The sequence below is a fragment of the Pseudopodoces humilis genome, chromosome 6 (assembly GCF_049639895.1).
Source record: "Pseudopodoces humilis isolate 2021_Gansu_Grassland_sample_001 chromosome 6, ASM4963989v1, whole genome shotgun sequence".
Lineage (NCBI taxonomy): Eukaryota > Metazoa > Chordata > Aves > Passeriformes > Paridae > Pseudopodoces > Pseudopodoces humilis.
The window spans coordinates 57,223,108-57,244,425 of NC_142205.1; the positions used below are offsets into that span (position 1 = coordinate 57,223,108).

General features: G+C 38.8%; 1 protein-coding gene across 5 annotated transcripts in view; it reads right to left on the reverse strand.

Moving 5' to 3' along the window:
• SLC10A7 (solute carrier family 10 member 7) overlaps nucleotides 1-21,318 on the reverse strand; it is a 139,519-nt gene that overhangs the window by 106,514 nt on the left and 11,687 nt on the right. For all 5 annotated transcript variants that reach the window (XM_014254822.2, XM_005525597.3, XM_088056753.1 and 2 more), the window contains exon 4: nucleotides 20,937-21,012. In XM_014254822.2, coding sequence (XP_014110297.1) covers nucleotides 20,937-21,012 — 76 coding nt within the window. The remainder of the gene's footprint in view (nucleotides 1-20,936; nucleotides 21,013-21,318) is intronic.

A 21,318-nucleotide genomic window follows, 5' to 3' on the forward strand; every position in this document is an offset into this window, starting at 1 on the left:
AATAAACACACTTGCCAATAAAAACCAGTGTTTTCCTTATATTATACAAGACAACCTCAGAGACTACTGGGAGAAAAGCTTTTGGTTCTAATATAGCTTTTATTCTCATTAAAACATTCATATTCTCTAATTACCCTTAACAATGGAAGGCACAACAGAAATGTAATACAGTCTTGTTAAAATAACGTTTTGCAGACTGTGCAAAGCCCAATTTACCTGATCACTTCTGAAGCAAAATTTCCCTAACCTCATTAATTTTCATTAATCTAGCACTCTCAAAGAAGGATATATTCAGCAGCAAAAGTGCATTTTATTTTAAATGCTCGGTTGTTCTATTTTCAGTACAAAGATGTGTTAGACATAGTAATCCACGTCACAATAGCCTGTCAGAGAAAGACCACAGAAAACAACATTAACTACATAATTTAAATATTTCAGAAAGCAATCCTTAGGCAAGCTCTGCCTATTACTATTCCTCATATACATAACACTAACAAAAAGTATATCTTATGAAAATAATGTGACACTTTAAAAACATTTGCTTACAAGCAATTAATTTTCCCGACACAGACATTCTTTTCTGCCGTCACAGCCATAACTTGTTAGCAGCATGCCCCTCTGAGCTAGGAAAGGGACTCGGTTAAAACAGCCCTTTGCCTTGAATTTATGCTGGGTCACAGGGTCACCAATAAAACACCAGGATAACCCAGGGGTTTGCTAAGCACTTTATATAGTCAGGAGACTTCTTACACAGCCACAAGCTCATATATTACTATGACTTGATTTAGAATTTTAGGATCTGCAATTCAGAGAGGAAGGGCTTTGTCAACCAGCTTCTGATCCTTCCATCACCTCTTCTGCCACACAAGCCAATTCCCATCATTGTTGGCATAAAACTGAATAGCACTTGGAAAATTCACTACATCATTCCTCCTTCAACACCTCTAAACACAGACATCTGCTCATCCAAAAACCAGGAAAAGGAGTTGACATTTTTAATTACAAGAGATCATAAGAACACCCATAGCTTTCTAGAGTTTGTTCTAATTAATTTCCTTTCTTCCCCACAATAGCTCCACAAACTAAACTAACAGCAAGTTGTTCTTGACATGCTGGAAAAACCAGATATTCTACAGCAAGAATTCTCTGCCAAGAATTTGAGTATAATCAAGTCACCAAGCAGTTTTTGCTTGTGATTACTCACGTGTTCATGCCATGTGAAACCTTTCAAAAAGTTGCCATGTTAGTTATATTCCTCATTTTTCCTATGAATTCCAGTGTTGTGAACAGAACATGAGACTGGAAATAAATTTGTGAATGGAAAGAAAGTTTTTCCTATTTATCTCATGACATGATTTTTATTTAGATTATGTCCCTGCCTCAATTACGTCAATATGAGGTTTTTAAATTTGATTTTATACAGCCCAAGGTCATAATGGCTCAGGTAAGTAAAAAGGGAAGCTACAGCTTAAGTTTCTCATATAGCTTGTGTTGTCATGAGCTGTTTAAAACAGTGAACAGCCCCAAAACCACTAAAAATAACGATTGCAGCATGCAGCCAAATATATACAGATACATTTCATTTGATGAAGTAACTATAAAACACCTACATATTCCTCTGAAGTAACAAACTACCAGGTCCATGCAGATGTTGTGTTTTAATTTTCTGCATACTTTGCCCTTCAAATCAACCCTAATTTTCTTTTCTTTTACAACTCACTCTTGCTGAATGCTTCTAGAGCCCTTCCTCTTTCACAGTTCCTATGGATTTATTCTTAAATACCAGACAGGAGCACATTAGTGACAGAGCTGTTTTCATCCCTACATAGCTGTGCCAGCAGAGCATCCCTATCACCCCTAGATACCCAACAGACCTAGCCAGAGAACACTGTTCCCACAGATTTCTAGAGGGCTGTGTCTTTATTTCCTATGCTTATTCCTTCACAAAAGTTATTGCAAATTCATAGACTCTCTGGTAATAGAAGCACCCAGAATGAAGCAATATTCATTAATATGCAATGTAACACCTTAATGTACTCAAATTTATTCAGCTTGTTGTGGTGGGTTGACCTTGGCTGGATGCCAGGGTCCTACCAAAGCCACTTTATCACTCCCCTCTTCAGCAGGACAGGGGAGAGAAAAATATAACACAATACTAGTGGATTAATATCAGGACAGGGGGAGATCAGGCACCCATTTACTGTCACGGGCAAAACAGACCTGACTTTGGTAAGAAATATGTGGGGCTTTTTCTCTCAAATCAGAGCAGGATAACAAGAAATAAAATCAAATCTTAAAAACACCTTCCCCTCACCCCTCCTTTCTTTCCAGGCTTAACTTCACTCCCAAATTCTATACCTCCTCTCCACCAGAGGTGCAGGGTGATGAGAAACAGGGCTTATAGTCAGTTCATCACATACTGCCTTTGCCTCCTCACACTCTTCCCCTGCTCTAGCATGAGTTATCCAACATGAATCCTTCTCACAGGCTGCAGTTCTTCACAAACTGCTCCAGTGTGGGTGCTTTCCCATGGGTGCAGTCCTCCAGCAACAGGCTGCTCCAGGATGGGTCCCTCACAGGGTCACAAGTCCTGCCAGCAAACCTGCTGCAGTGTGAGCTCCTCTCTCCGTGATCTGAAAGTCTTGCCAGGACCCTGCTCCAGTGCAGGCTTGCCCCAGAGTCACCTCCTCCTTCAGGCACCCACTGCTCTAGTGTGGGTTTCTCCATGGGCTGCAGGGGGATCTCTGCTCCACCATGGTCCTGCACAGGCTGCAGCTGCTTCCCCAGGGGCTGCACCAGGGGCTGCAGGGGAACCTCAGCTCTGGCACCTGGAGCACCTCTGCCCCTCCTCCTGCACTGGCCTGGGTGTCTGCAGGGCTGCTCCTCTCACGAGTTCTCACTCCTCTCTTCTCTGGCTGCTGTTCTCCAGAGACTTCTGCCCCTTCTTAGCTATGTTATCCCAGAGGCACAACCAGCACCTGCTGATGGACCTTGGCCAGTGGCTGGTGCATCTTGGAGCCATCTGGCACTAGTTCCATCGGATGCAGGAGACGCTTCCAGCAGCTTCTCAAAGACTACATCCTGGCTTTGGCACACAAATCCAGTACACTTGTATAAGGTATTTATACCTGTTTCTGAGTCCACTCAAGGACTTGCATTGCTCTAAAGCCAGTTTTCTGTAAATCCAAATAAAGAACTGCTTTATGTCCTTATGACATTTCGTGGTACAGAAATGTGTCACATGAACAAGAAAGTGGGGGACAATCTACTTGCAGAAGATATCAGTAATTTCACGAGTTCCACACTCCAACTACTTGTTTAATAACAACTAGCATCTCATAACTTCATCTCTCAACAAAAAAAATTGCTAGCATGTCAGGGGGAAGTAGTTCTGCAGTGTTTTTCTCTGCTCTTACACTGCATTGGAATCTCCCACATCACCTCAGATCCAAACATCTTTTTACTTAAACTGCTGAGGTGGCATTAGTAATCAAAATTTACGAATTTTACCAGCCTGAAAACACAGGGAGATGGCTGTGCCATAAACTCATCTAGTATTTGCTGGCTGTGTCACATTCTTGCTTGTCAGCAGTAGTGGAAGAGCAAGAGCTCTAGTCAGATAACAAAAGAGAATGAAGAGAAAGGAATTCTGTTTCAGATATGTTGCAAATCAATCCAGTAGGGCTCACCCCAAACCTCAGCTAAGGATTCCACAGCTCCCTGGGAAACACCCTGCTGCCTGTGTGAGTTAGCTCACAGGGAGCTCATAGTGACTGGCCTTTGCAGACACGACTTCATGGACACCTGGATTTTGCCTCTTCCAGTTCTGACTGTAACCTTCAACAGGTCAGTGCAGACAAACTAAACTGCTGCAACACCTCCCAAAGGAAGGAGGAACACCTCCAATGGAGGAGGAAAAGTAAGAAAAAAGCAACCCACAAGGGTTGTGCAAAACAGAACTGAAATGTTATGAAGACCTCATTTCTTTATGTTAGGACAGTTGGGCAGAAACTTTTGAGCAGCAGGCAATTGCCAAGCAGTCATAGTGCTTAGGCCTGGATTATGGCACATGAATGGCAACAAATGATCCAAAATCCAGGGTGCCACCATCCTTATGAAAAGAGCTACTGCCTGCAAACCACTCCTGTGCAGCTCCCCCTTCCCTTGCACCTCTGAGAAGCACAGTACCTGTCTCTATCCCATCCATATATTGAAATTTTCAGATAATGATCGACTATACTTGCTGGTAGCCATAGGTTAAATAACCCTGGCTCACCAGAAAGCTTTTCCCGCACATTTCTTTATATGGTGATTTGTTTTAAACAAAGCTTTGGGTGTGCAGCTGAACAGGAATGGGGACAATGGAGCAGCAGCCATGGCTGCGTTGGAAGATGCAGACAGCACCTTGTCGTACCACCTGTGACAGAAGTGAAAGTATAAAAGAAAACACAATAGACTTTCAGGCAGGTCAGCTTTTGGGGTTTCCTGCTCAAATAAAATGGTTTGAAGTCAGACTGTCAAGACTGAAACAGACAAATCAATTCAACCCTTTAAAGTACTCCAGGGATCTTTTCTTCACTTACTGCTCACTCAGAAATACCTGTTAGAATTGTTAAATGCCTGCAATATAGACATGAAACCACACACAAACTTAGTGTGGCCAGAAGCTCGCACTCAAACATGCACATACAGTACTTGCCACACATAATATTGTATAATGTTAATAGTAGTGAAATTGTAGTGATCAGAACAAACAACAGGTATCTCTGACAACTATACATTATTATTCACAAGTCAGGGAAAATTGTTCAGTTTTCAATTCTGCAGCAACAGAGAATGTTATTACTTAGTAAAATAGATATTCAACTCACAACCTTCCTATTTTCACCTGAGGATAAAAAAAGAGAAGCACAGAAGGCCATAATCAGGTTTTCCTCTCTCTTTTCTCTCTCTCTCTAGGAGTCACTCATTCCTAAAGCACTACAAGAATTCAGTCAGCACTTACAGTCTCAGTTTGTTATTTCAGAATGTATAATACAAACAAGTGTTGATCATTAAAAATATTAATTAGCATTTAATTAGAAATACCAATAAGGGGGAAAGCAATGATATGCAGACATCCCATCTCTGGAATAACATACTAATTCATTTTTGATTATTAAGAAACAAACTCAAATCACCACCCTCACAAGTTAACCATCATTATTGACACGGTTCTGGATAGGAATGACACCAGCCCAAAGGATGGCACAGTAAGCAAAGAGAAATCATGCTCACTTTTGATATTTACAAACTACCATGATAAAAAAAAAATCTGAATAAGTTACATAAATTTGCTATTATGAGAGTATTTAACTTACTTTTTTTTTTTTTTTTTTAAACTAACATGTAATGGTATCAAAAAGAACAAATAGTTCTTACAGACAGGACTGTACTGGCAAGAAAATTTAACCAACAAAAGGGTTAATTAGGGATACAAATTTTCTCAGACTGTTAATAATGGGAATGACACATAGTATGTGCCCATAAGTAATTCTCAGGTATCTTTGATCTTCGGCCCCCAGCGATTACTGTTGCCTACCATACCCTGGCCTCTGGGACTCTCTCAGAACCAGACATCTGGCTACTTTGTTGTTTTAGACTAATCCCATCCCAGGAGAGCTCAAGAAATGACACCAGGCAAGGAGGGTCCTGGCAAGGGAAAAAACATTAGGGTATCAGCAGATTTTTTGAGTGGACTAGAGTATCAAAATTGTCTGCAAATTTCTATAGGGACCCTGTGGCTTCTCTGCTCTCCAGCACTGCTTTCACACAGAACACCAGAATGCACATGATCCTGTTTTTTAGCAACTGTTAATCTCTTTGGAGAGCCTAATGAATGATAATCCGAGCAAGAACATGTGACAAAGGCAAACAGAAATAATAATAATAAAAAATCCTGTAAGAAATAGGTGGATTTAATGAAGATTTTATTGAAAGACCAACACATGCTGCATGATCAAACAATGTTTTTCAAAGCCTATTAAAAAATACCCCAACACCTCAAAATACTCTCTCTTTGAGTCATTCACAGGTTTTAGCTGCCAGCAGTGTTATCCCTGAAGAACGGCCCTCTGACAACTGCATCAGATCCAGCTGAGTGCCCAACTGGCTGCTCTGGGCTTAAACACTGAGCAGTTCATGATGCACAGAGCTCACAGGGGTCAAATGGGCAGCAAACATGGACAAAGGAAGGCTTAAATCCAAGGCCAGGCTCTCTCACCATCAGAGGCTATCTGGGTCTTACCACAACCTCTAGCCCAGACTCCATCTGGCCCAAATCGCTGTAGGTCACATCAGATGTGCTGCTGGTGGCTGGACAAGAGCCGCTGCAGGGATCCCTGCAGAGGGCTTCTTTCCTATTCCTACTGCAGAGCTCTTACATCCCAGATGTTCCCAGTGCTCACTTACTGCCTGCACTCAGCAACACAAGGAACCAGAGCACTTAGACCTGGAATAAACAGAAACCTCACTTATTTTTCTGAGAGCAATTAAAGATGTCCATAACTACAAACATTATCTGAGCCACGTACTTCCAATAAGCATCGCTTTGAAAATCCAGGGATGGCACATAACAGCAAGAATTCACTTCTGTGTGGGTGTCCTTTTGTTTCAAATCAGCCACCACACCTTTTTTTTCCCTTTCTACTGGAAAGGGAAAACTAAAAAGAATGGACATGAAATAAAGTCAGATTCTAATGCTTTTCTAAAGACAGGCCCATACAATTTAATCTTGCCTCATTTCAGGGTATTTTTTAAGTGCTCAGAACAAAGCTATGGAAAAACCTCTGAATAGTCTGTCATATCACACCAGCTCCCAAAGTAAACCTTTAGCAAGTGCTACAGACAGAAGCAGTTTGAAAATCATGTGCTCTACTGGAGATCCTGCTGTTCGAGAGCATCCTACTCTATTTCCACATTTCTCACACTACAGCTATCCTGCCTCCTTCCAGCGACAACGTTCCCCTTCCAGCAGGACAAACAATACTAAAAAGTTACCCCAAAGTATTTAAGCAGTTTCCTAATGCACTGTAACAGTTGGACCAATAAGAAAAGAACCTGTGCACCACTGGCTTTAGCTGCACCATGTCAACAGTAAATTAACTCCGGAAAAATTCAGCATAATTCTGAGATATTCAGAAAGATGCTAAGCTATTTCTTTCTGAAGATGATCCAAGAAAATTCTCCTCTGCTTGTATGGTATTTTGGTAGACTGAATGTGGATTGGTGCAAATAATCAAATTTTAAAATACTGGCAGCATCAGGACACAATAAACTGGTTTTTATGCTCTATGTAACATGTGCTGAACAAATGTTTCTCTTAAAAGCTTTGCTATGATATCAGCCTGTTAGAGTTTAATTGGTGACTTCTGTGACTGCTGTATCTTGCAAGAAGCTATGATGCTTCACACAACAGGAACCAAGTCATAAAATATTCCACACCATCACAGTAAAAACTTGTATTGTACTTATCAATACATCGTCTACTGCAGAGCATTCCAGACTGCAGTGTAACAAGAAAAGTGCTGTAAGGCAGAACAGGTCAAACTAATGTGTTTTTAAAAAAGCATGTGACTTTATTGGTGAGTTGGCATCAATACAAGTAACAAAAAATGAAGTGCAAACTAGGCAGAATTTTAGTTTTGGTAACGCATTACCTGCTTCACAAAAACACACAGAAAAAGGCAGTCAAAAAGCAAAGAAATCGCACACGAATTCTACATATCATACAGTAAAATCCAATCTATATACATGTTCTAATTAACATTTCTCACAGTGCCTAAAGGCACATTTTTGTAAGGTTGTGTTAAATACTGCATTTACAGCCTAGACATAGGTACTTCCAAGGCCATATGCCATCACCAGGACTCCATCAGAAAATGCTCCAGAACATAAGTACTCCTCTGTTTACTCTAAGTATTGATTTATGTTCTGTGGGTACCCAAACATCAGTAGCTAATGCTGCCTGGCACTATCCATTATGAAATTACAGCTCTTCAGTGAGGTTTTCTAATAGTGAATAAAGCTCCCCACAGTCCTTCTTCTCCAAAAGCTTCAGCTGCAAGCAGAAAGCACTGTAGCAAGACAGGAATGACAAGATGCCCATACAAAAGCAAATCAAATATGAAAACAAAACAGAGAAAAAAGGTCTTCAAACAAAATCCATGTTAACACTTTTCCTAATTTGGAAATGGAATGGAATAGTTCCCATTTTTCTGTCATTACAGTGGAACAGAAAGACAAAAAGCCATTCTGGACATTAATAACACCACCATGAACAAGAACTCCTCCAAGAACCTAGTTAGTCTACACCAAAAATGTTTAATGTGTAACATTTTAAATGGCATATAGTTCAAACATTGATCTCACTGCAGAACCATTAATTCCCCCCCAGGTACTAAATCCTAACTAGGATTCAACCTACACATTTGCAAGGCTGTCTCTACAGCCTATGTCTATACATATTCTTTCCTCTTTCCCAATCCAGGGCATTTAACACTATAGCTCTATCGTTCACTGCTGACTGTGTGCATACCATGCACTTCTTCATGGTTTAGGTATTTTATTTCTGTGGTTTACTTCTGTCTGTATGAACAAACCCAGGAGAAAACATCCATAAGCCACTTTGATTAAATTCTCCTGGGTTTTGGAGGCTGCCTTTGCCTTCAATGAAAGCTGGAGGAAATAGGCTTCTGAATGTAGATGGAAGAACTACACATTTCCTCCACCGAGCAGGGCTCTGCTTATCTTGTAATTACGCAGTTTGTCAGCTAATAAAATGACTTTACAGTCCTCTAATACTTGCATAAGGAGATAGTAGGGGGAAAGCTTAGTAATGTTTCCTGAGGAACACACTTACTAGAGTTAAGTACAGTTACTGTAACTTCAAGAAAATGACAAACTTAGCCCATAAATAGAGCTCCAACTTTAGAAGCATTTTTAGCATGAACAATACTGACACTTGTTTTTATTTCTCTGTTTTAAAATTACAGGTAGATTCAGTTATTTGAAATAAAGACCATATTTTCAAAAAGACAGTATTTAACATGAGAATACAGTGGACAAAAATGCAGTGATACACTTATTTATGTATCTACTTGGCATTCATGTCAGCTGCATGCTTTTGCATTAGGACATCACACCAATTACTGCCTCTGGAATCCACCTACTAGAAATCAAATACATCCCATTTTCTTTCTGACTCTCACCTACACTGATCCAGCCCATTGCTTTGATTTCAACAGAAGAATATTGGATTTACACAACGATAAAGGAGAAGAATCATGCCCAAGTTTCCAGGTACCTTCACTAGCAGCACAGGTGTTCTTTTGCTGGCAGCAGCTGGCGTGTGCTAATTAGAAGGAAAACCCAATTCAACTATTTCTAGTTTTGTAAAAACATCTAAGAAATGAGATGGCTCAGAATAAAGTCTCAGCATATTACAATATTTCCTTAGGAGGAAATAACCTGATAAAATGAAATTTTCCATTGCCTTGCATCAAACAATTTGGAAAGAAATTGAAGCCTGACAGACAGGAAATCTCTTTAAAATCTGCTTGTACGGCAGATCTCCATTAGGCTGCAAAAAAATTATTAGAGTATTAAAAGACACTCTTGCCTCCCACTACTCACAAACCAAACAAAAACACCCACAAGCTGATAAAGAAACCATGAACACAGCCTGCTGGAAGTGTTGCTAAATGAGCCATCCACCTCACAAGATACTGTATGATAAGTTAGCATGACAAGTCGTTTGTCTGAGTGTAAAATCCTCTTGCAAGTTGGAAGCACTGACTGATATTAAAACCACAGTCAGGAAACAGAAGACTACTACAGATTTACACTGTGGTTTTATACTAGTAGGGAAGATGACAAACAGCATGCTGCAACTGGCTGATGATTTGGAAGAGGAGATAAATTAAAATCAGTCTGATCACTTAGAGATATGACAGAATGCTCACACAATGTGCACAAGGACTTATATTATGCAAAAATACCAGAGAGGGGAAGAGCTGGGAGGATGGTAAGCATAACTGTGCTGCTAAGACAGTGGGGAAGATTTTACACATTCTAAACAAAAACATGCATGTCTGAATCCTGATCACAGAGAGAGCACAGCTCTCAGACCCACAGAGTACCTCAGTTATAAAGTATCCTTATGTTCTAGGAGTTCATATTTCCATAAAACAAAGTTACACAAAACTACTGCATAGGCTAGTGTTTTAAATTTGTATACATGTATACATTGCTACCTATAAAACTGAGCTAATTTAATGGAACAGTCTAAATTTCAAGAAAATTGAATTAAATGGCTAAGGAATCAACTAAAACAAAGGAATCAAGGTTGCAAGCTAGGTATTTTGCTGTTATTTGCAGAAGATGAGATAAAACCCTGAGTTTTATCTACTGGGAGTTTCAGGAAGGTTTGGAAACCCAAAAGTAGCAACAGAGGCATTTATTATTCAAGGGGTCATGACAGCAGACCCCTTATGAAGCAGAGATACCCCAGAGTGTCTTGCTTGCAGAAAGGCTTTGAGGACAGCACTGCACAATACTGTGCATTTTTCTGTGCATTTCATACCTACAAATACCATTTATTGTTCTGAGATCCTCAGATCATAAATTACAGAGAGCCAAGCCATGCAGAAGTCATCAGCACAGGTGCTGCAAACAGCAGAGACATCCCAGCATCAATAGGTCACAGATATTTGTGACTAGGCTTAGAAACAGGAATGCCTCACAACTGCACAGAAGTAGTATCATTGCTGGTTGAGAAGAAAAGGTTTAAGAGAGGCCATCGACTAAATTATTAAAATATACACCTTAGAGGACATAACCTACAAAGAAAGTCTCACTGAACACTGATATTCTGGGCCATTTGGATAATGAATCAACTGTTTTTGAGATAACACACACGACATTAACAGTACCAAGAAAAATGTTATAGGATCTATTTTCTAAATTACAGGACCAAGTAATTTTAAAACAGAAGCATAAAACACATGTATAAATCAGAACTGAGATTTTATGTCTAATTTAAATGCTGCCATTTCTTGAATTACAGGTAACCTATGAAGCCAGTTTATGCTTCCTCTTCTTATATGACTTTTAAGTAATCTTGTAAGCATTGAGAATATGAAAGGTTTCCCAAAAAACACATTAATTTTGAAACAAAACACTTTGCTCAAGTAGAATACAACTTGATAGCCACTCTTAGAGCTGACTTGCTGTAGTTCCAGTTACAAAATCTTACTACTGTAGAATTAGCTGATATTTTCAAAGAAATTAAAATAACCCTTGCCAACAGTATGTATGTGCTTATTATTTGCAGTTGTAACTTGAGGAACAAAAACCTTTTCTTAAGGAGAAGGAATTAAGAAAACAAAAGTGAAAACCGTTTAATTTTAACCCAAAAGTGCTATGGCATGAAAAGAGGACTAATCCAATTATTCTGAATAAAACTGCAACAGATGAAACTTTCTTGTAAATGGAATCACCTTCATGACAGCAAAAGGACAAACAGATTCATTTTTGGTGATGGTTGTTTAATGCTTGTCTTTTAAACACAGCACAGCACTGGCAGATTTCAACACTTCTGCAAGCAAACAGCCTGAGCACTATAAACTCTGTAAGCAGGCAAGTGCTGCTACAGGCAGGGATATTTGCAAAACCAGTCCCAAGGTGCAGGCACAGAGTTTAGACTCTACTCTTGGGCAGGTTTCTATTGCTCATTGGTACCACTGGAATGTATGTACACACGCAAAGTTAAGCAAAATAGAGCACTTGAATAACAAAACCAAAATAGAGTGCTGAATAAACAGAAAAACAAATATCCATTTCCACTGACAGAGTAGAAATCTGGGTCTCTAAGAACCTTAGTCCTAGTTATGCTTTTCTGCCCTGTTTCCCTTCATTTGCTCTTTCTGATTTATGTGAACTATCAGCAAATAAGGTCAGAGATCACATCATGGCATGCACATGTGCTTTGATGGATTCATTAAGATCATTCAGGTTTACTAAATTATCTTCCTACAGAAGGATTATTATTATTATTATAGTCTGTGTGCAATGGCAGAGACTGACACACCTGAAAATCTAAGATATTTTTTTAAAAGCCTTTACAATATAATTTAAATTTTAAAATTTCCCCCTTTGCAAAGGCTGAAATAAAGCCATAACTGTAGCAATGATTACAACCACTCTGATCTTCAGGATCTGATCTTCAGTAATCTTCCAGATTACAGGCTGTAAACTCAATAATGTGAAAACCTCAGTGAATGTTTCACGCCCCAGTATTATGTCTCAGAAATAACTTTTCAGACTCCATTATGTCTGCCATGAACTTGATCTTTCACCTCTAGTGAAAATCCTCTTACAACTATAATTCTAAAGTTAATGATGAGAGATTTCATTTGCTTTCCAAGCACAGATAAAACCTTTTTGAAATACACTCTCACTGCCATGACCTTGGTCTATGACTTAAGAGTTCACCACATGTAATAATTTACTTTGTCCCATAGGGCGCATTGAGATTTCCTTTTAAAAGGTTTTGGATATGCAGTTGGAGCTGGAGCACTCACACAGCATGCCTCAACTATACATCCCCATATAAATTACAGGTATTTTGCAACCATATCATTAAACAAGATGAATTTAGATCATTAAAATATATAACAAAAAAATAAGTCTAACTAAACAAAGTCATCCACGCACCAGAAGTTCAACATTTTGGGGAATCCTGTTGCAATAATCCAAAATAACTGATAGAACAGGGAGTTGCAAAATTTCACTAAAGTAACGCAAATAAATTGGCTAACTAATTCAGGCAATACACTGTTGCTCTCAATTTATCAACTCAAACACAGTTCAGTTCAAACCCAGTAATACTCTAGCTCATCTGGCACATAATTACCAGAATTACTGCATTAGATTACCTGGTTAGTATATGGCTGCTGACTTCTTTGCTGATAAGCAAAGCTTCTCTGTTTGCTTAGGCACGTCTTACTAAACACGTCTTTAGTATTAAAAACAAATAGATGAAGTCAGACCTACTGTATCCACCTCAATTAAAGTTAAGTTTTTTTCCCCCCTGAATCTTGAATTTCTCCCGGTGCCAACTCCCTAGGGATGCATCTGAGGGCCTGGGGCAGGGCAGGATGCGGAGGCAGACAGCACGGACCTGGGGAGGTCAGGCTGAGGCTGGCGAGAGGACCCCGAGTGCCAGAGAAGCAAAGAGCCTGTAAATGCAGCTTGTATAGGGGGTATATACCATGAGGTACTGGATGGGTTGGCCAAGATTATATTTAACAGCAAAACTTCTTCTCCCCCATCACACAGATGAATTATCAGGGGCTGCTGTGCTTCCAGGGTACTCCATCACCCATCTCCTGTGCCTCAAAACTTCCATCTTCTCATAGGGGCTTCCTATGTGAGTACAACAGTTCAAGCTTCTGCACCAGCTATTCCAGGTGTTGCTGTTTCCCCTCCCTCTGCTAATTTAGAAGTGGCAGCAAAGTGCTGGATGTCAAACAGAAAAGGACATATCCACAAGGCAACATGTGCAAAACTCCTGGCTGAGCAGGAAAGCACCTGAGCATGGGGTCTGCATGTCTGGAAAAGGGCTCCCAGGAAACACATGGCTTTGCTTCAACATGTCCAGAAACAGTTTATCAGCAGCTTGCTCCTTTCAAACTTCATCATAGGGCAAATATTTTCCAGAAATTGGAGCCTAAAAAAATGCTTTGGAATCAGTAAAAATTTGCTGCTCTACTGCTCTCCACACTTTTTGCCACATGGTCTAACTAACAAATGAACAAAAAGCCCATTTAACAGAAAAGTACAAATGGAAAACACTTTAAAATGTCCAAACTTCTCCTATGCAATAATTTTAAATAAATTTGAGCTTATTTAGCTGTATATAAAGTAACCTATGATTTCATCCTGTCTTCACACAGATCAGGTTCTCCTCATAAAATGTAAAACACATTTTCCTAACATGTATTGAATAAACTGACAAAAAATTTAGAAGACAAAAACATTCACAATGTTCTTTCATAATCACAATGATGAAAAAAAGAATAACAAAATAAATATCATTTCCTTGAAAATGAATAAAATTTAAAGAGAATAATTATTTTAACTGAAAATCCTGAACAGAAATTACGGAAATGTTCAATTTGCTTTCTTTTCTATATATTCTTATTAGCCACTAAGCAAAAACATTCATGCCAACTAAAACAGTGCTTGGATAGAAGAAAAAATTTTCCGAGTGAAATACACTGAAGCTTTGATTTTAACACAAAAAGAGTGAAATCAAGAAAGAGGAAACAATGTAACATTATCTCTTTACAAGTCAGTGTTCAGAACCCGAACAGCAATGCTCTCCTTGACTAAATCCACTAAAGAAATTCCTAAATGGCATTTTTTGTTCTCAATAGATCTGTTTAATTTTGATTTATCTGCAGTGGGCTGTAAGGCAACAGGTGAGCGACAATGGAACCAGAACCCAGCACGTCCCTGGGTATCAGTGCCAGCAAACAACTGCATCCCTCTGCCAAAAGAAAGGTTTTCCTTAGAAAACCACCCTCACACAGTGAATGCAGGTGCTCAGTGGAATTTAGACTGCAAAAAAACACTCCACTGAAAAAAAAAAAAATCACTTGTAACTTTTTGAATACTCTTTCCCATTTTCACTGCCCTCCAAAAAAGCCTTTCAAAGACTGAGTTAGGAAGAGCAGATAACATTTTCCTTGCTAGCAAAATACCTGCTCTCTCTCAAACAGGCATAAAATTAAACAGCAAAGAGGACAGAGCCTGAAGTTTAGAGCACTAGACCCCACTCTCTGCAAATACTTGAATATAACTATTTCTGAATTGTTCACAGTTAAAAATGCTTGCTTTGCATACACAATTATTCCTACAGCACTCACTGCTAAATAAAGGAAGCTCTTGCACAGTATAACTTCACACTGAATTAACCTGCAGACCAGGACAAATTCAAAATCACCTTTCTTTAAAAGGCCACTTTTGTCAAGCGTGAGAGTAAGACTCTCCTTCTGTCCTGGCTTCCTTACGCTTTCAGGGTCAGTGACTGTGCCACAGCAGACAAAAAACTGGCTTCCCAGCCAAGCACTGCAGAACAGCAGCAGCAAAGCCTCTAAAAACACTCTTACAAAGTCAGATCTAGGACAGTTGTGCAAACACAGCTGCAAAAACACAAGGCTGTGATGATTCCAGGTAGGTTCCAGCTACAGCCCAGTTTACTGCAATTTAAACAGGCTATTTTACAGTGGTTTAGATTATGGCAGAACTGCTACAAGGGAAGCCTGAACATGCACAAGACTCCAAGTTCTGCTTTATACATCTTAACTGCACAACTCTAAGAGTCTTTCACTTTCCTGCTCTCTTGCACTCCCAGGACTTTTTCCACTGGACACCTTATGAAACATATGAAAGACCCTCAGTTAGAAGTAATGGCAACCAGAGACAAAATTATCCCAAGTCTAACTCAACCACTGACATCTTGGGTTATTAAATCAGCTGCTTTTCAAAGGTGCTGGAGAATCTGAAACTTTGTACAAAGTAAAGAGCTTGGAGTTGAAGTGCTTGACCGGGGATTTCACACACCTCAGGTTAGCCTGGATCTGCTCCACTGAATTAAGAGCAGAGCTGTGTGCCTTTGAGCATCCCCTTCCCTCCAACAGTTTGACTAGTGGGTTTGTATTACAACTACTACTGATAATAGATCAGTGAGAGAAGGAAAAACCCCAAAGAATCCCAGTTGCTTTGGATTATAGAAGACTTGAGAAGATATGAGGAACTCTAGAGATAGCTAATGGAGCTGCATGACTGGGAAACATTACAGTGATGAAATTCACATTGCAAGTAACAATTTGGGCTCCTCCTATGCATTGATGGATATAAAATGCACTCACCACTCAGGGAAGGAAAAACCCCTAAGTATCAATAAATAGTTCAATAAAAACCATCTGCTCAAAGCACAGCAATGATAGAAGAAAGTAAACTCTTAGGATACATAAAAAATTAGACTGTAATATTAGAATAGAGTGGGTGAGTTTAATAGCACAACAGCTCCTATGTACATACAAAGCTTATGCTGACACAGTTCTTTATATTTGTACATGTGAAGTACAGACATATTGCCTAAATTTGTCCTCCAACACTCATACACTACTGAGTGAATTCAGCATAGAATCTAATAGCAGAATTATTTAATTTTCATTTAGAATTGTTTAATCTGTGTAGGCAGAAAAAATTTACTACTTAGGAAAGGAAAAAAAGAATCACAATATTTCTTTTCCTTTTACAGTATCATGTTTAAAAACAATAGAATTAAATTACCCTTTCATAAAGAAAACCTGGACACATTAATATTTTAAGTGTAATCTGGAAATCAAATTTTAGACAACACTACTGACATATTTAGAGAGGAAAAACTATATTACAGAAGACAACGAAACATCATGATACATTTCGTTTATTTGAAGATCTTAAACAATTTTGTTTCATAATGTTCATGTGTTACCTTCCAAGGGTAAACACTCATGGTACCCTGGTGCATCAGTCAGTGTATGAATCACAAACCATTAGAGCTTGTACTTCTTTTTATTCATTTTATTTTGTTTTCTAAAAGGTTAATGTACATGTATATACAGTTCAAAGAACTTCAGATATTTTTAGAGAAATCAATATCTTTCCTGTGACTTTACAGTAGTGTTACTTTCTCTTTATTTCTGCTAAAAAAAACCCCCAAAACACAGAGGCAAACAAAGGAATTTTCCAGTCTTCATTTCTTAGAAACTATTCATGTGTTATGTTTTCCAAAATATAGTTTTTAACTATTGTATATAATTTGTTGGGCAAATGTTGCTGTTCTCCCTTGATTCTTTCCCAGAAAGGCTAGCTGTGGACCTTGCAAATTTGTATTCAGTTTTATGTTCTACATCTGCTTCAAAAAACAAATCTAAAAATCAATAATAGAACTATTTTTTTTACTTTATACCTTATTTCATTAACACCTTTCTGGCTTTCTTCATTATAGCCTATTTTATATTTCAAAATCTTGTCTTGCATATGCAACACCTTGCCTTACTAAAGTGCATAGCAGAGTCATGTTAAATTTGCAAAAAAAAAAAAAGAATCAGCACATTAATTAAGAGGATTTCTACAAGCTATATCTCAACTGAAAAATAACAAAAAACCCCTCAGTGGTGGTGTGCTGTATGAGATAGCAAAATAGCCAAAGTATTCTTCAACAAAATGAGCTGTCTGCGACAATTTATCCGTACAATTCCATCACAGCTCCTGCCTGTTATGTTACACTTCACAAAAGTATGTCATTAAGCTGTCATAAAAGTCATCACAAATTGCTTTTTCTCCCAAACTGATAATAGACTTATAGATCTAATTTTCAGTCTCTTTTCTTCATTACTTTGATTCTTAAGGAGAGTATGACACTTGCTGCCTGAATACTTTGTAGTAATATCTGGCATCTCTACAGCACTTCTGTCTGAGTATCTCTGAGCTTTTAATAGGTTTGTTTTTACAGTGCCTTGAAATGACATATTTATTTGTCTCTATTGCAGACTTTTAAAGAAATTGTTTTAATAATTTCACTGCAAAACTACAAGACTTGCTGAAAAAAAAATTACACAACCAAGTCTTCAGTGCTGTCAAGCTACACCATTACAATCCTGACCCTCCACAGTACAAGAGCAAAGAACAAACATGAGGCCTTCTGGTTTTCATTCCAATTTTTTTAGCTTCATGGACGGTCCTCTACACAAAACATGAAACTGATTGACAAAAACAACTAAGTAATTGAGAAAATATCAACAAATTAAAAAATCAGATTTTGATTCTTATGGTGATCCCTCCTTATTTTTCAGCAGTCAACATAGGAACCTTTTTTTTTGTTCATACAGGGCTTCATATGTACCAAAGTAACATTCAGTGCTTGAAACTGGCTTTGCTAATGAACTAAGTATATTTGTGCCAAAAGCTAGGAATAGGCTGGTTTAGAAAGTTGCTTGCAGGGTTAATGAAAGTAACATAGGAAGCGATCACAGAAGCAATGATGGAAAAACACGGGGAAGGAGAAACAGAGAGAAGAAAGAAAATCTCCCTTTTATTATCTCACAACCAAATTTTCCAATTAATATGCAGCAAAATCCACCACCCAAGCAGCCTCTAATGAGGTAGGTCACTTTCTAAGCATTTGACCAAATACTTAATTACCCTATCCCAGGCCAATAAAATATAGATATTACATCAGATTTTTTCAGCACTAATCTTCAAACACTGCACAAATGTACTATTATGCATCACAGCCAACCCCAGAGACACAATAATAACTCACTCTATTTTACCCAAAAGGTTGATGACAGAGCTAAAAATAGAGACCAAGGCCTGATATTTCTTTGAGAATAACCCAAGTCCAAACTGGCAATTAACAGTCACTTCTACTTAGACAAAGAAACCTAAACCCCTCTACACTGTCATAACACAGGCAACCACCACAGCTCTTAAGTGCTGTGTTTCAAGATCTCCAAAGAGATCTTCAGAGCAGTTATTGAGGGTGTGCCTGTACTCTACAACAGCAGGACACTTCTCAGACTAATTAGTTCACGTGGAGCTTCCTTGCTATATTCCTTCTGAGCAAGCTCATTTATCTTCATATTACATTATGCAGTGTAGATACATCCTCAGACAAATCAATTTCTCTAGGTAAGGGATACACGCTTGTTGAGGCAAAAAGCAGGTTAAGAAGCATTATTATGAGCAAATGCTCTCACAGTATAACCATTTGTACTTCCAGTTGACTCACAGCTTTAAATTATTTGTATATCAGAATGGATTCAAACTGAAATGGGAAAAAATGCAGTGTTCTGCTTCTATCAGAAAAAGAAATACATCACTAACAGCTCAGGTGAAGTTTGGCAAGCAGAGGTGCAAGACTGTTTTTCGCCCCTACCATGAGGGATGTGATTTGCTGATCTTCAGAAGAAAAATTAGTCTGAACAACAAAGAAACATCAAATCCCGAAAGTACACTTGCACTGGAAACACGCTCAAGTTTGGCCATAACTTCACCACACGCTTTGTCTGCACTGAGTGTGTTTAAAGACTCTCTTAGAGCCTGACTGAGAACCCTCAATTCCCAAAACCCAGTTCTCGATTCACCCTCTCTGCTGTCAGAAACTATCTGTAAAACTCACTACAAGGTATGCATTTTTACATTTCTCCAACACCAGTTTGGCCCAGAAGAATCAGAGTTTAAAGCTTACCTTGACAGTGATTTATACAATCACATAACAGAAAGCAGACATTTTTCAGCTGGTATAAAATGCACACACCCTCACCACCCCACAAGGACACTACCATAAAAAAGTGCATTCTAATGGTCAAGAAACTGAAGTACCTCTCTCCCTCCTGCACACTGTATCATATTGCTTTCAACAACCTTACTGTCTTTTTTTCAGGAGGATCTTTACCCTGTTCTAAGGTTAGCACAAACAGTGCTGAACAAGCACTCATTCAACATCTCATGTAATCCTCCCTGATCACTATGCTGTAATTTACAGCATCTACATGTAGAAGCATAACTGGAAAACCTCCCATTTCTCTGTTGATCACTATTAGGTACTTGAATTATTTCTTTATAGTAACTACTCCCCAGCACCTCCATCAGACAATTTTATGGTTCTTTTCTCAAGGTAGCAAACTGGCAGACAGTGATGTGCATCAGGATTGCCCATAATTAGAGATGGTTGACTTGAAATACTTTGGGTCTCTCTTCAGAGGATAAAGCAATTAAACAGCACTTTGTCAGTACAAAGTACAACTTCAATCTCTTTCAGCGCTATCATGTGTTTTCAAAGCTGACATTAATCGGTCCCAAGAGCCTGAACTCAGAAAAATGAGAAGTTCACAACTAATGGCCATATTTAAAACATGTGGTTGAAGTGAACCACCCAACCTCACACAGGAGTTCTATGGCTGAATTAAGATTTGCCATTAACCCTTCAGAATAGCATCCAGCAGCCCCAGGTGTAAATTCCATCTGCCAATGTTAATTCTCTCCTTTCTCCACCTACCAGATCTCCTCCACCTTCAGCAGGTAAAAGGAAGCAAAACTAAAGGAAACAAGTTCATTTATTAGCACAGCTGGATTAATTTCCTAAATGCCATTTACCTGGCCTTCCTGAAAACAACAAGTGCTTTGTGGATAGAGCCTGAAACAACACCAGAACATGCCATTTTAAAGCAAAAATTTATCATGACCAAACTGAGTTTTCAACAACTTCTATTCCAGCATTTCCTATCTGTTGAGAACTTTGCATTGCATCATTGTCAGAGAACTCCACATTGCCTGAATTTTCACCTCATGCAGTCCCAAATAACAATATAAGATTTATCCATGTTTGTATTGCCGTGTCATTTGCTACATCTGCAGCTTCAAGCTTGAGAAATTCCTGCTACAGGACCTCTTAATACTGAGCACATCCAAAGAATCTCTGTAAGGGCACAACTTCCCTGCAAATCTATTGGTCTATGCAATAACTACAACACAGCACAGGAACATTATAGGGCCAGGACTTAGAGTGCAGCAACCACCAGAAATCTCCCAACACTAATTTCTATCAGAAGCCTTTGTATCACCTCAGAAAAGAGAGTTTCTTTCAGTTTCACCAATGCCTGCACATAACATATCACTATTTTCCTTGTTTGACACCTAGACAACACCCAAGCCCTAATTCCAGAATACTTTACAAACCATGATAGCATCACACTTCTGTCTGTGCTTTGCCACTTGAGCTCATCATAAATAAATACTTGTTTGAATGCCTGTTTAAAAAAGCCAAAATGCAAACTCACCTCATTCCCACCAACAGCTTTGGTTAAAATTACAGCAGAAGACACAGGAGGTGGCATGCAGCCCACTGTCTGCAAGCTGAAAACAACAAAAAGAATGTTATATTCTTTACAAGAGACAAACACTAAGCAACCTACAACCTCAAAATACCAAAGTCTTATCACCTGTGCAGTGCAATCAGTTTCCAATCAGTTACAGCCCTGCACTAGGAAGGGCACTCCTGGCTGGCAGCATTTCTATGCCATCTCTCACAGCAGTGAAGAGTCATTTCACCAGTACAAAGAACTAACACTTAACCTCTCTGTGACTCCACTTCTCCATCTGTAGTACTGTAGCTCTCATTCACAAAGGTCTCTATACATCTGTCACAGACTTCCAGATAAA